Below are 14238 nucleotides of genomic sequence, written 5' to 3'. Positions count from 1 at the left end.
ATTATTTCCTTATTTCAGTGATTAGTTTTTTGGGGGAAAACCTAAAAGAATCCTAATAAATAACCCCTTTCTTAATTCAGAATGTTCTTTGTTTAAGGAATATATAGCTTTCTGCTATCGTCCATGTGTTTCACATCTGTTGCCACCACAAACACCAAGTACCTTGAAACTACAAAAAATTACGAAAACCCGAGTGTAAAATGTTTTTATACAACTCTACTTCTTCTTAAAATCTGGGAAGATTGTGATTCTAGCACAGCAAACCTTTCATTGATGTCATTTTAAGAAAATAATGCTTTCATGCAGAACACTTTTTTTTCTTATTTTCCTAAAACAAAAACCCAAATTGTAGCATTATTTTTGCTATTTTCTCATTTCCCTCTATGGACATGTAGAAGCACTGAGTACCTCTAGCTTCCTGAAAATGTTGGAAGAGGGGGAGGCTTGGTAGCCAAGAGGTAAAAAAAAATATATATATTGGAATACCATTCAAAGATGGCTGCCTCTGCTTGTGTACAGATGAACATACATAGGTGACCATCTTTAAATAGTTGTTATACTTATGTCAAAATTAATTCCAAGATCGATGCCTACACATTCACATGCACTTATGGTCCACTATTTTAGAATGTTCTTTTTAACACTTTATCATTAGTTTACTGTTCCAAGACCACTGATGGTTTGATTTCTTGAAAGGTATACTAATAAACTGAAGCAAAGTAAACGGTCAGTAGCCATGGCCATACCAAGTAATTTTGCCAATGCTTGTTTTAACTGATCAAATGATCTTTGCCAATGCTTGTTGTAACTGATCAAATAATCACATTTGTCCTCTAAGTCCAAATCATAAATCACTGAGCAAATCTGCCCTATCACTTTATTTATCTTCAGCACCAGTACACAAACAAGCACACTTACCACATACAGTGGTGTTGGATGCAAACTTACATGAATACAATTCGCAGTAAAGGCAACCGTCTAATAGAAGTTCAGGGAAATTTGATATAGCACTTGTCAATGGTCTAATCAGGGGCTAGGAGCATGTTTTGTTGTTTTGGATAACAGTGCTACAGAGTAGGCTGAAGAAACAACTACAAAAAGAGCAGTAATAGCCCAGCAGTACCACACAAGTGACAGTAGCCAAACAATATACAATGTTAGAGCTTCACCTTCTAGGGTTTTACTGCTTATGAATCATCGCCATCCATAGCAAATCCAAACCAACATAGGGAGCACTCTAAAATATAAAAAAACCAATCAGTGATTTTTAGTAGCTCATATCTAAATAGTACTAAGCAGTCCATTAAAAATTATGAAGTCTTCATTCAGTCCATTAAAACATAAGAGCCATAGTGCTGAGCCCCAAATTTGTATTCTTTAAACACATGCTTACAGCCCAGCCAACACATTTTATCCTTTTCAAGAAGACTTACTCAGGGATTCAGATAAATGGCATACATTGTTTAATCAATGTATGCTGGGGGATGCTTAACAAACATTTGAAAAACTGATCTTTTAGAATCCAATACCAAAACATGTCATATCACTTCTGCAAAAAAACATAAAATGTTTTTGTAGGAACAATATGGCATGTTTTAGTATTGGATTTTAAAGGAACTCTATTCCAAATGTTTGAAAGGACGGAACGTGTTGGCTGGGCTGAAAGCATGTGTCTGAAAAATACCAATTTAGGGCTCAACACTATGGCCCCTGTTTATTAATGGACTGAATGAAAAATCAAACATTTTCTATGGACTGTTTTGTAGAGACCTTTTACATCTTTGGTCTCTCAGCAATGGATATTTACATAGGTGCATTTTATTTTATATCCATTAAATGATATTCCACTGTAGGGGGTTGGGTTGTGGTTATTTATTGTTTTGCTAGCATTGCTATTGTGTTAAAATGTGTATTTCAGTTCAGTCATTGTCATACGGTAATGGTAATATTTGTAGTAATCAACATTGAATTTCTTTAAAACTCAAAATAAAACTAATATTCATTGTGGCTGATGCTTTCTTAGCCACTGTTTTATATGTTATATAGTCAATATCATATGCTCTACTGACCCGTTTACTCCATCAAAGTCTCCACCAATCCCTATTGATGCAGTGCCAGCAATCTTCCTGATGTGGTCAAAATGATCTGAAGGAAAATGCAAGTAGCCAAATGACATAACAGGATACATTTTTTTATAATATAATATATATATATATATAAATTTCAGTATATGTTTAATGCTGTTAGTTTTTAAAAGCTGCAGAAGACAGGGCTATGTGAAAAGGCTGTTTACTGTTTTGATTGCAAAGTAGTTTTATCTGATCTAACAGTTCATCTTCAGTAAACCGTACGCTATGCACTGCCAGGCTGATGTTCCCAATTCATTTATAGCAGTTCCAGGTAGATCCTGTTCACGATTGGTACTCCCATGAGGTTCCCAAGGCACCCTGGCAATCCTTGAGGTCACCTTCCTTTTGGGGGTGTGGGGGGATCATGAAGGGAAACATTGCAAAAGGAACGTCCTATACATTAATTCTCCAGAACTTTGTTTGCATGCCTCAGAAATTGTGTAACCCTTCCTCATATTGCACCTGATAGTTTTATTGGAGAGTCTTCACAGAGAACATTCAACTCATGGAGTGCATTGCTTGATGGACTCTGCAAATCTTATTTTCATAACAGCCCAATATAACAAAGTATTGCATTTGATGATCCATGCATGCATTACAATCTAAACTAAGATTATCGAAATGTTTGAAAGTAGGCACATTAGTGAACATAATTGAAATTGCTCCTTAACACACACACTTTCGTTCTTAATGTGGGACAATGGAAATGCAGAAGAAAAAGCTATAAAGTAGGAAGCTGCAACCAAATCAAATGCTTATCAAAAAGAGAAAATGCATGCCTTTCTGCGTTATTTTCCAACCATTCATCCATGTGTATAGCTTCCAATTAACCCATACATTTTGTGACCTGGTCAAACCATGCAAAATGGTGCAAGCATGGTGCCTTATCGAATGGAAGACTCATTAAGGCCATTCTGGTGTGTCTGTGTGCCTGTACAGTTGACTTTTCTCTTTTATCTGTGCATGTGGGTGCCACCCATACAATGGAGATGCTGTGGAAGTTTACTACCTACTCATAATTAATTACATGCCCCAAAAATAAAGTTCCTCAAATGTTTTGGAAAGGAAAACTGAAAATGCCTTTCTATACCATTGAAAATATCATACGTGAGTAGCTTAATGAGTATTAATATTTTTTTTCATTTTACATCCTATTATTTGAAGACCTGTAGCTACTTATTTCTTTACTTCAAATGCTCTTTGCCTGTGTTGTTCAACATTGGCAAAACAATAGGTGTCTACTAAATATATGGAAATCTGGGATGGTCAAAGAGATTACTAGTAACACTGGGCATGGTGGTCGCAAAAAGAATCAAAGCCAGACTATGGGGATCACCGGAAGCACCAGTGTTGAGAAACTGGGAAAGAGACATGGACTGGTGTATGCTAGCAGAGAAGGCTACCTATGTGATTCGGGGGTGCCCAATGAAATTGGGGAAAGTGTGGGGGGAATGGAATGGATAGGGGGAGAGCTGTGGGCCCCACCCCCCACATGACCACACAATGCGCCCACCTGGCATGGGCTGCATGGTCCCAAGAAAAACGTCTAAAGAAGAGGGATCAGGCTGGGGACTCCAAGGGATAGAGATGGTGATGGGTGCCAGTATTATGTTCTGTTTATACCACTCTGTGCTGATAAAGACTCGAAAAGTGTAATGTAGGCTTGCCGTCTTTTCAATAAAAAGGATTTAAAAAACACTGACAAAAAGAAAAACAATGTTAAAAAAATAAACACAGCAAGATGTGACATATGAATGCATGTGACACAATGCATGCAAACGTGTCATGACACCACTGCAGCCCCAGGGTGATATTTGCATGTACATACATCATGGCATGGTCATTTTTATTTTATTTTTTTATTTATCTTCCAAGATGGTAAGTGCCAATCTTGGAGTGTATATTAAAACAAGCATTTTTCAATGCAATACGTCTCACATTTACTTGAGTTGGAGCTATTGGCACTGTAAATGCATAGCTGGACTTTTTGCCTCATTGATTGGGCAGCCCTGCTGCCTATTTTGCTCCTTTCTGCCACATAATTCCATTGGCCCTGCATATAGCTAAAATGCTAGTAGGGTTACTGGAATATTTTTTTAAACAATACCCTTAAAACACAAACTACTCCCAGAGGCAAAACATACTTACTTGGCAGATCGTACAGGTGACTTTGCCTGCTGGGCAATTAATAAATAATTGTACTCCCAGAATGCGTGCATACTGGATCACTGTCCCTTTACTGCAGTCTGTGGAGTCTAACAAAACACCCATGATTTTTCACATGCTTAAGGAGAGCCACCTCACATGATATTAATGCTATTCAGTCACTTTTTAACTGAAATATTAGTTATAAAATATTGACCATTGTACAGCAATCCTGTGAGCTCTCCTCAAGGTTAGTTTTATAAATACATGCACACACAGCTCAAATTTCAAATGTGTGTAGTTCATATAGCCAGGGTTTTGCTTTGCAATAGCAGCCTGTATTATGTTATAAAAATAAAACTACAAGTCCCAGAATGCAAAGCTGAAACATAAACTTAATGAGCGAATCACACATCGAACTGTTGGCTACAGTGTTCCTTTCCTGCCATGCCTTATTCATCCCTTTGTTAGGTTGAAAGTGCTTTGTTGTAAGTATTGTGGGCTTTTAACCATGCCCAACTCATGCCCATCACTTTCGTTAGCTCGTGGGCTTGCCTTTCAAAAATCACTTAAGGTCATTGGTAAACGCTTTACATTTGTCCCAAATGGGGAGGTTTGTTACAGGGGTAATTGCACGATTGGCCATATACTTTTTGTGGGCAAACTACTTTTTTGTCTTGTCTGAGCTTCGTGCCTTCCATGGCACTCACAGCTCACACAGCGCAATCTCAATCGGCAGTATTGTTTTTGCATTATATGCACTCTGAACTGCTTAGTACACGTTCTGTGCAACAAGCATATTAACCCTTAGCGCTACCTAAGGATGACTCCAAGCTCCACTAAATTCTTTTGTCTGTGCTCTATGGCTGCCATGGCGCACACAGCACTCCGAGCGCAAACTTAATTGGCGGTATAGTTTTTACATTATATGCACTTTGTGATTTGCGGAGTACACATTCTTTGCAGCAGGCACATTAACCCTGTGCACTACCTTAAAATGAGTCCAAGCTTCCACTAGACAAAAGTATGTTCTCTTTACAGAAAGAACATTAATCACCAGAGTTATTTTGACATTTTTATTTTATATGCACTCTGTGATCTGCCTAGTACACATTCCTTGCGGCAGGCATATTGACCATGTGCACAAGCTTATTGTGAAGCCATGGCATCAGTTGCCCAGTGACATCTCAGGATGTCTCACGATGAACAGCAAAATAAATATTTTCTATCAATATCAAAGGAATGCCCCACAAATAATTGAAAACAAGAAGCTTGCCATCAAACCTGCAACAGTAGATACATTTGCAGTGCTGGAGCAAGAGACAAATTCTGTATGAAAAGTCACCATCACAAGACCCTTATTCTTTTTCTGAAAATGAAAAAATATACTGTCATTTATAAGAAATAATGTATGCCATCATTTTTTAAATTTGGTACCCTTCTGACACATTCAGTTCGTGTTAATAATAAATAATTTGTGCTCCTGAATAACATCTCTAAATATACTTTCTGGTTAGACACAAACAAGAATCTTGTACCACTTTGGAAATTTTTGTCACTGTAAACATATTTTAAACTGTGCCTGTTGTTTCAAACAAATATAAACTTTAGAGTATACCATTCAAGTCTAACCATCTTTGTCAATTGAATTAAAGTTACCTAGGCCTGTAGGCATACACAATTGTTGGGGGGGGTGGGGGGGGGGGCTGGAGACTAACCATGAGACAACAACACCATTCTGCTCCTTTACAGAAATGCACCATAGGTTCATCTGAAAATGAGCAAGACTACCTATGACACACATAAGAATGACAGTCATTACATGATAAGTTATGTTTTGCCACACTGCTCTTGCTCAGATATTTGTGGAATGCCCTTCATTTTCTCTAAGTGTGCTTAACATTCTGTGAACCCACAGAGGGGTGCTACCATTCTGTTCATATTACCTAGTTGATTACCAGGCTCTCCACATCAGAAAGTACATCAAAGCTATGCCCTCCCTTAAGTGTGAGTGTAGCTGCTGCCCCCTCAAGCTGTGTTTTATGGATCTTTACCATTGATTGCAGCTGAGTTGAAGTTCAAAAACACAGGCCATTGTTTACATGATAAAATATGACCATTCCTGCATGTACGGTTTTCTCATTTTCCTAGTATGTGCTCAGTATGCTGTGTATGTGTGGCAGAGTAGGTGTTGCATGGAAAGGAACATCATGTGTGGTGAATCTGCTGCCCAGATATACCTGGGCTTCTCTTTAGTCAGTGTTGTGCTGTATGATTTCAAGACACAAAGAGGCATAACCTTTACTACCTGACTCTATTATTACTGGTAAGAATTTGGTCCCTTCCTCGGATTTGACAACTAAAGGTGTGATAACAAAACCTATAAGCCTTCTCTTCATGAGATCCATCCAACGTTTTTCCTAAATAAGATTTAGATGTGCAACACTATTTCTTTTGAAACTGTGTTTTATTCATACTATACAAAAAAAGCATACAATGCAAGGTTCTCAGTGTCACACATCTTTCCTCAGGGGTACACGGTATCAAAGGCCACAAATATAGGTGCCTCCATCACGTCAGGTATTACATCAGGGAGGTGCATACATTGGCAGGTACAGTCCCTTGAATGAGCCAAGTCAACGAGCAATACATTGAAAAAGAATTACCACATAACTTCACCTGGTTGTTATATTTGTAGCAGTATCAGCATAGACTAGGTTAAATATCACTCTGTGTCAGAGCTACCCTCGGAGCTTGAGTCCCCATCCATAGTGAATTTTTCAAGCAATTGTGCCCAGGGCACAATCTCCTTTGCCGCCCTTTCATCAGAGTAGGCCAGCCTCAGATGGTGCTTTTCCCTGACTCCTCACTGTATTAGGTCTCTCGGCCACTGGGCAACCAGTGGGAATCCAGTGCCTATCCATTGGATTGCCATACTGCATTTTGCTAGAAGAAGAGCTAGTTGGCTGAATATGTCGTGGATTTTCAGTCCTTTTGGCCTGGCTATGACGCCCAATAAACAGACAATTGGTGTCCGGGGAATAACCAGTCCGAGGTCCTCCTCAATATGTGGCATTACTTGTCTCCAAAAGAATTGGACTGCAACACATTCTCAAGCTAGATGTAGAAAAGTGTTGCTGATCACCCCACAGCGTACACATTTGGCCCATCTAGCAGGATTTATTCTGTTTAGCTTATGAGGTGTAATATAGGTGCAGTGTAAAAAATTGAAAAGAAGCAGTTTGAACCTGTTATTACATGACTCCGTGTGTAGCAGGGCCAATTCACAAGCCCAGTCAGTGTCTGCAATGGGCTCCCCCCCAAAGTCAGGCTCTCATGCCCTCCATGCTGCAAATGGATATTTCTACATGTCTTACATGTCTTCCCTCAGGGCCTTGTAGAAAAGCGTGTCAACCCTCTCCTCACCCGATAAGTCCATCCAGCACCTCCGAGGCCTGCAGCGCTGCAGGGAAATCAGTCCACAACTCCTTCGGAACAGTCTCTAATTTGGCATACAGTATGAACTGTCTGGGGCCTACTCCAAAGCAGTCGTGGTCATCTTGGAAGGTGATAAAGGTTTTGCTGTGATGCAGATCTTATTCCACCTGATAACCCTTTGTCCTCCAGGGATCCATTGACATGTCAGTGTCTATAGCTCAAAAGGGTTCAAGATCTCACAGCTGTAGTTCCCTGCTGAAGAACCTTCTAGACCACCTTTTCCCTGATTGCCACCGTGGTTTTAGCTATATACGGCACATGATACTCCAACCTGCCTCCATGCTGAAGATCAGCCAGTTTTAATCTAGCTTCGGTCCAAGCTGCAGAAAATCCAAATGGAATGGATAGAGTTTTTTCGGTCGTGTCCGCCAAGCTGTGGATTATTCTTCCGCTTTGCATCAGGAAATTGGAAGCCTTCTAGCCTTTCCAGAAACAGCTTAAAACTTGGCCCTTTGCCCAAAAAAACTTGCCCCTCTGTGAGTGCTCTGCTGTTTCTTGTTCTCTCACTGGATTCACTTGGGTCTCTCTCTATTCGGCGCTTCGATGCTATGGCCAGAACACCCTTTATAAATACATATATACATATACACATACATACATACATACATACATACATACATACATGCATCAACAACCGGGCCAAGGTGTCTCTCTCTGCGAGGTTCTCCAGCAGCTGCTTCTCTTAATTGTTCTGCTCTGCCAACCAATGAGCAGCATGTTGCAAATGTGCAGCGCAATAATAAAACTGTATATCTGGGACAGCTAACCAACTATTTTCTTTTGGTGCAACCACCCCTTGCATCTTAAACGGTGTCACTTTTTATAGAGCAATACGAATTTTTGCTTTAATACCACAATGTATATAGAGCAATGGTCATATTGTATCATGCAATGATGGCTGATATTTTTCCCACCACTGAAACATACAAATAATGACCTGGGTCCTTGAACTTGAAGTCATTAGTCTGTTTTGTTGCGCCACTACCAAGATGATGACACAAACTGCTTTTTCATGGAATGCAAAGTTAAAAAAAAAAAAAAAAAATAGAGGCACAATTTCAATGATACTTTGCAGAAGCGTGAATCTGTTCCTGATTCTGAAAATGGCTGCAATGAACTGCCTTCACTCTGTGGTAGTCTTCCACCCCCTTTTTTCTGGCCCACTCCCAAAGGCAGAGTATTAATCCCCACCACTGCACTTGTCCCATACTGTCGGGCTGCCACTGTGCTCCTACTGCCATCGAACGCTACTGGTCTTGCTCATAGCCAGTCAAGATGTCCCTGTCCACTTCCTTCTCCCCATATCTCCTACCTGAAAAAGGGAGGGCATGCAGTGGATGTCCTGGGTGTCCTCAGGTTTTCCTGGCACAGGAGGTCTCACCCAGGGAGACATCATGCAGCATGAAATCTGGTGTGCAGGCTAGCTTTGCAAGTTGAAACCTCCGGTGTACTAAAGATTCTGAAGTTTCCCAACTATGCCAGACTATGTGGAAACAGTTTAAGCCTTCGCCTAATGTACTATCCAATGCCAATTTCTGAGGGAATCTGTCTTGAAAAAATACACCCATAAAAGAATACATCACACTTGTCAAATCTAGAATACCTAAAAAACGAATCCCAATATAAATACTATTCGTTCAACACTAGAGCACATTTAGGCCCTCATTATGAACATGGTGGTTCAGCCTGCCATGCCGGCAGTGGTGGCCGAAGCCGGCATGGCGGGCCAAACTGCCATATAATAAACATGGTGATGGCTGCCAGCGCCAGCCGTCAGGCAGCGTGGCAGCAGGATGAAACACCATCCGCCAGGGTAGCAGTGCTACCCTGGCGGATAATGTTTCATTTTCTGCCAGCCTTTTCCTGGGGGGATAGGGAAACAAGGTTTCCACCCTCCGGCTCACAGAAAAGTTCATAATGTGGCCGGCGGGGTATGGGGGTCGCTGGCGGTCAGTGTTTTGACCACCAGCATGAACACGGCGGTTGTTTCCTCCGTGTTCATAATGACCGCCTTAGTTTCCAGGCAAAATATGGAACAGAAGAAATCAGTACCCTCTTAGGGCCATATTTATACTTTTTGATGCAAAACTGTGCAAACGCAGTTTTGCGCCAAAAAGTTTAACGCCATTTCTTTGTGCCACCCGGGCATCAAATTTATACTTTGACGCTCCGTGGCGCAAACCACGGGTTAGTCATTTTTTTTTTACTCAAACCATTGCGCCATGTCATAAAGAAAAACGACGTTAACACTGCAAAAATGACTTTTATCCGGGTTACGACATCAGAAACCGGATACGCGCCTTTTTTCACTGCAATAGCATCAAAATGCGGTGCAAACATAGCAAAATGTGCAAAGGAGCCCCAAAATGGATCCCAGAAGCCATAAGAGACCCCAGGAAGACTACAACTGACCAGGAACCGGCCAGGAGGACCCAGACAAGACCCATGAGAGGGAGAAGAAGAAAAGGAAGTGCTGGTTCAGTGCAGAGGAGCAGGAAATACTGGTGAAAGAGGTGATGGAACACCAGCATCAACTTTTTGTCACCTCAAAATTGCCAATTGGGAGGAGAGAGGCAATTTGACAACAAATTGTCGACAGGATAAACAGTGTGGCGGAAGTACAGAGAACAGTCACTGAGTGCAAAAAATGCTGGCATGACTGCAAGCACAGGACCAAGGAAAAGATGGCAAGGAACAGGAAGGCAGCACTGCAGACTGGAGGTGGGAGTCCAGCACTGCAGGAGGCCCTGGACCACATGGAGGAGATGGTGGCAGCTGTCATCCCTGAGGAGATCGGCACAGGGATTCAAGGACAGGACAGCGCAGACTACCAGGAATCAACACAGATGCAGAGTAAGTTGCATGGGGGACAAAAATGCCTAAATGTTAACTGTAAGCAGGGGGGGACATACCTACTACACAATGCATGTCAGCCATGATAATCAGGTAGTGGAAAGGGTAAAGGGGCACGGCACGGATGCATGGGCTGTGCAGGGGAAACCTGGGGCACAGCACAACACTACACCAACAACTTTTGCATGGGGGTACTCTAACATGCCAAGGCTGTTGGAAAGGCAAAGCCGGTCCAGGAGGGTAGGGTACAATGTAAAACTGGCCTGCTGTCACACGACAACTGATATTTTCATTACATGAACTAGGGCTCAATTTCCAGTCTCAGGCCATATCCGCAAGTGGTATTTACCATTGACAACAGTCGCCACTACCACCTGTGCTGTGTGTGCAGGTCAAGAAGCCAATGGCAGTTACGTGCCCATGGATTAAACACACCCAAAATAGAGGGTTTAGGATGACAACGTTATCAATCCCCTGTAATTCCTAACAAAGTGCAAATCTTGTCAAACATTATGAAGTACACAGCAGTAATGACATACCCATGCTGCACATTTCAGGGTCTACCCCGTGCCAGTGTTACAATAGCTGCAATGCCACCTTGCAACATCCCAACTGTCATACTGCTAAGACAACAGCATTGAGGGTGAGGACATATGTGTCTAGCTAGTAAAACACACCCGCACAGTCATAAGAGGAAATGGAACACTGCCAGGGCCATCAGTGCAATCCAATGTAGCACACATTCCCCAACATCAGCATTACACACAACCAATGCTGACACCTGTATCGTGCCATGCCAATGCTATACATAGTATATGCTAGGTCTCAGCAACATATAGGTGGATGTGAAATATCAGAGACTGGGTCAGTTCTAGATTGTTAAGTGTGGTGCAAGTGCCATCAGAACACCCACAGCCAGTTGAAGGCCTCACCATGATAATGGAAGTAGACCGAGGGTTGAGTAGGACCAGAAGGTGGCAACATACAATTTGGACAGAACCGACACCTAGATTATGTGACACAGACAATTCCCCAAACTGCCCACACTACATGTGACATGCAGGTGGGGCATAGGCCTGTGAGAATGCTAATCTTAATGACAGGAACCAAGATTACAATGTTCCACTAATAGGAAGTCAGTAACGTCCCATTACAAATGCCACAGACACACTAATTGTACAATATTTCATTGCAGAGGACGATGGCTCTCCTGGGGATATGCCTGTCCTCGACTTCCCTGAAGACATGGATGACGAGATGACAAACATTAACCAGCAGACCCTCCAAGATGTCCTTGGAACCCTCCGGACCCCACCTTCAGTCTCAAGGAAGATCACAGAAGTAGTAGCCATCACAGAGAACCCACCCACAACCACAATAGTACGACCTGCCAGCTCCAACCCAGCTGAGGACTCTGAGGACACTGGTACCACCTTTTAGAGGACTGTAGTTGGAGTACAGTGGGAGCTGGCTGAGGAGGTGGTGGTGGGGATGCAAAATATGGCAGCCAGCCTTGAGGGGATGCATACATGCATGATGTCATCTGCAGGGCAGGCAGCAGCCATGCAAGCGCTAACATCCATCCTGCAAGGACTACAACAAAGTGTAAGGGAATTCACCACAGCAGTAAGGAAGTTGTCACAACACCTGGCCTCCCAAACCTTTCACTGCGTGCACAAATGCAATCATGACCCCCTCAGGGCCGACCTGGCTGCCAACCACAGTGATGTAGCTGCTATACTCAAGAACCAGCAGCTCCTCCTTGCTGCAGTAATGCCCTTAATAGCCCCACAGTTACCAGGAATTCTGACTCCACGTCTTCAAGCACTAAAGTGTGTGTTGCCCCTTTAAACCCACCACCACCAAGGGCAGAGGAGACAACACACACATCAGAAGATGAAGACGTGGAACAGATCACCTTCACCCGTACGAGTACCCGGAAGCACCAGTCCATGCCACATTGGCACTGATATCCTAGGTCTTGTGCTTGTTAACATGCCAGTCTTGCTACAGTTGGTCACATGCACTGTTCTCCAGCACACTGTTTACCTTGACACTATGCACTGTAATTGTCTCTTACTACCTCATTGGCAATTCATGTATCTCTGCACTGTATGACACTTCACACCAGCATGTCCAATGACATGTCCCATTGCACTTCTGTTGCATCACAATAGAAGGCGTTACACTAATGGACTCACAATCCTGGACTATGTAATTATTGCACTACAGCACTTTAAAATAAATAGCTCTTACACAACTACTTTTTCTCTGTGTAATGTGACACATAAACTGTGTAGGAGATTAGTGATGTATGTCACATGTCAATGGCCATAGAATGTCAATACAAATGCGTTGAAAGATTGGGGTCTGGATTGTATCATCAGCTGCACTTCCTGAGGCTTATTTCTGAAGTAATTTGAAAACAAACAGTATAATGCTGTATTCGACTGAAAAAGTCCGCCTCAAGGTATATAAAAGCTGAAAATCAATGTTGCCAACATTCCCTTCAAGACAATCTTTATGTAGGTGACATCCGACTATAAACTTTCATCCCACACACACACACACACACACACACACACACACACACACACCATACAGCAGGAATGAATGTGTACGAGTGTATGGACAAATATGTAACCTGGGATTACAATGTAAGAAATGATAGGTGTGATTTATGTATATAATACTACATAAGATTATAACATCACTCAGTTTATCAGGGTTTACATGAACATCAGGCTGCAGGCAGACGTACCACAGCGCCCAAGATTCCAAATCAGGACTCAAACGATAACAGATTTAAAAACACATCCAAACTTCACAACACATTGGGAACCATAGTAACCGTGACTGATGGGTGAAATGGATGGCAGATGCATAGAGAAGTAGCTTTGGTGTAGCTGCCAATATGACTGCACATTAGGAATTGTGAATAACCATGTCAATAATGGGATGCAGGATGGAACACAAATGCAAATACTAAATTGACACTGTTCACCCCTGCCAAGGCCCTGATCCCCAAGCATATGACACATACTGTAAAGGAATACCTAAAACTTTGTTTAACAGTAACCTATCCTAACCACACATTACCCACAACTGGCCCTAACTACCCTAAGCTAAACTTACCTATCACATTTAACTAAACACTCTAAATATCAACACCCCACCACCCTTATATGATGGGACACATGCAGGGCAACATATACTAACCTAAACACTTACTATCTTATCCTAAACAAATATATATATTTTTAGATGTTTTATTTATTTATATATATATATATATATATATATATATATATATATATATATATATATATATATATATTTTATACACATAAACCCCAACATCATCCCCCACCCCACAAAAAAGCACATGTAAAAATGTAACCCACTCCACCCCAACCCATTTATACTAACTAAACTAACAGCCTACTCTAACCTAACACTAAGCCCCCTAAACCCATTAAAGATAAGAACCAGGAAAGAGGAGGGAGGGGAGGGAATCATGGCTGAGGATCCAAAAGTCACAAATTTGCCCTCCGCAGGATCTTCTTAATACCCTGCAGTCTCCTGCTATTGCGGGACATCTTCTGCTGCAGCC

At 41.8% G+C, this 14238-nt stretch overlaps 1 protein-coding gene across 4 annotated transcripts in view; it reads right to left on the bottom strand.

Moving 5' to 3' along the window:
* Positions 1 to 14238, bottom strand: part of LOC138267357 (dipeptidase 2-like) — a 527669-nt gene that overhangs the window by 24915 nt on the left and 488516 nt on the right. For all 4 annotated transcript variants that reach the window (XM_069216259.1, XM_069216257.1, XM_069216255.1 and 1 more), the window contains 2 exons: positions 5559 to 5643; positions 2070 to 2145 (listed from right to left, as the gene is read on the bottom strand). In XM_069216259.1, coding sequence (XP_069072360.1) covers positions 2070 to 2145; positions 5559 to 5643 — 161 coding nt within the window. The remainder of the gene's footprint in view (positions 1 to 2069; positions 2146 to 5558; positions 5644 to 14238) is intronic.

The sequence above is a fragment of the Pleurodeles waltl genome, chromosome 12 (assembly GCF_031143425.1).
Source record: "Pleurodeles waltl isolate 20211129_DDA chromosome 12, aPleWal1.hap1.20221129, whole genome shotgun sequence".
Taxonomy (NCBI): Eukaryota; Metazoa; Chordata; class Amphibia; order Caudata; family Salamandridae; genus Pleurodeles; species Pleurodeles waltl.
This window is presented reverse-complemented; position numbering and strand designations above follow the sequence as displayed.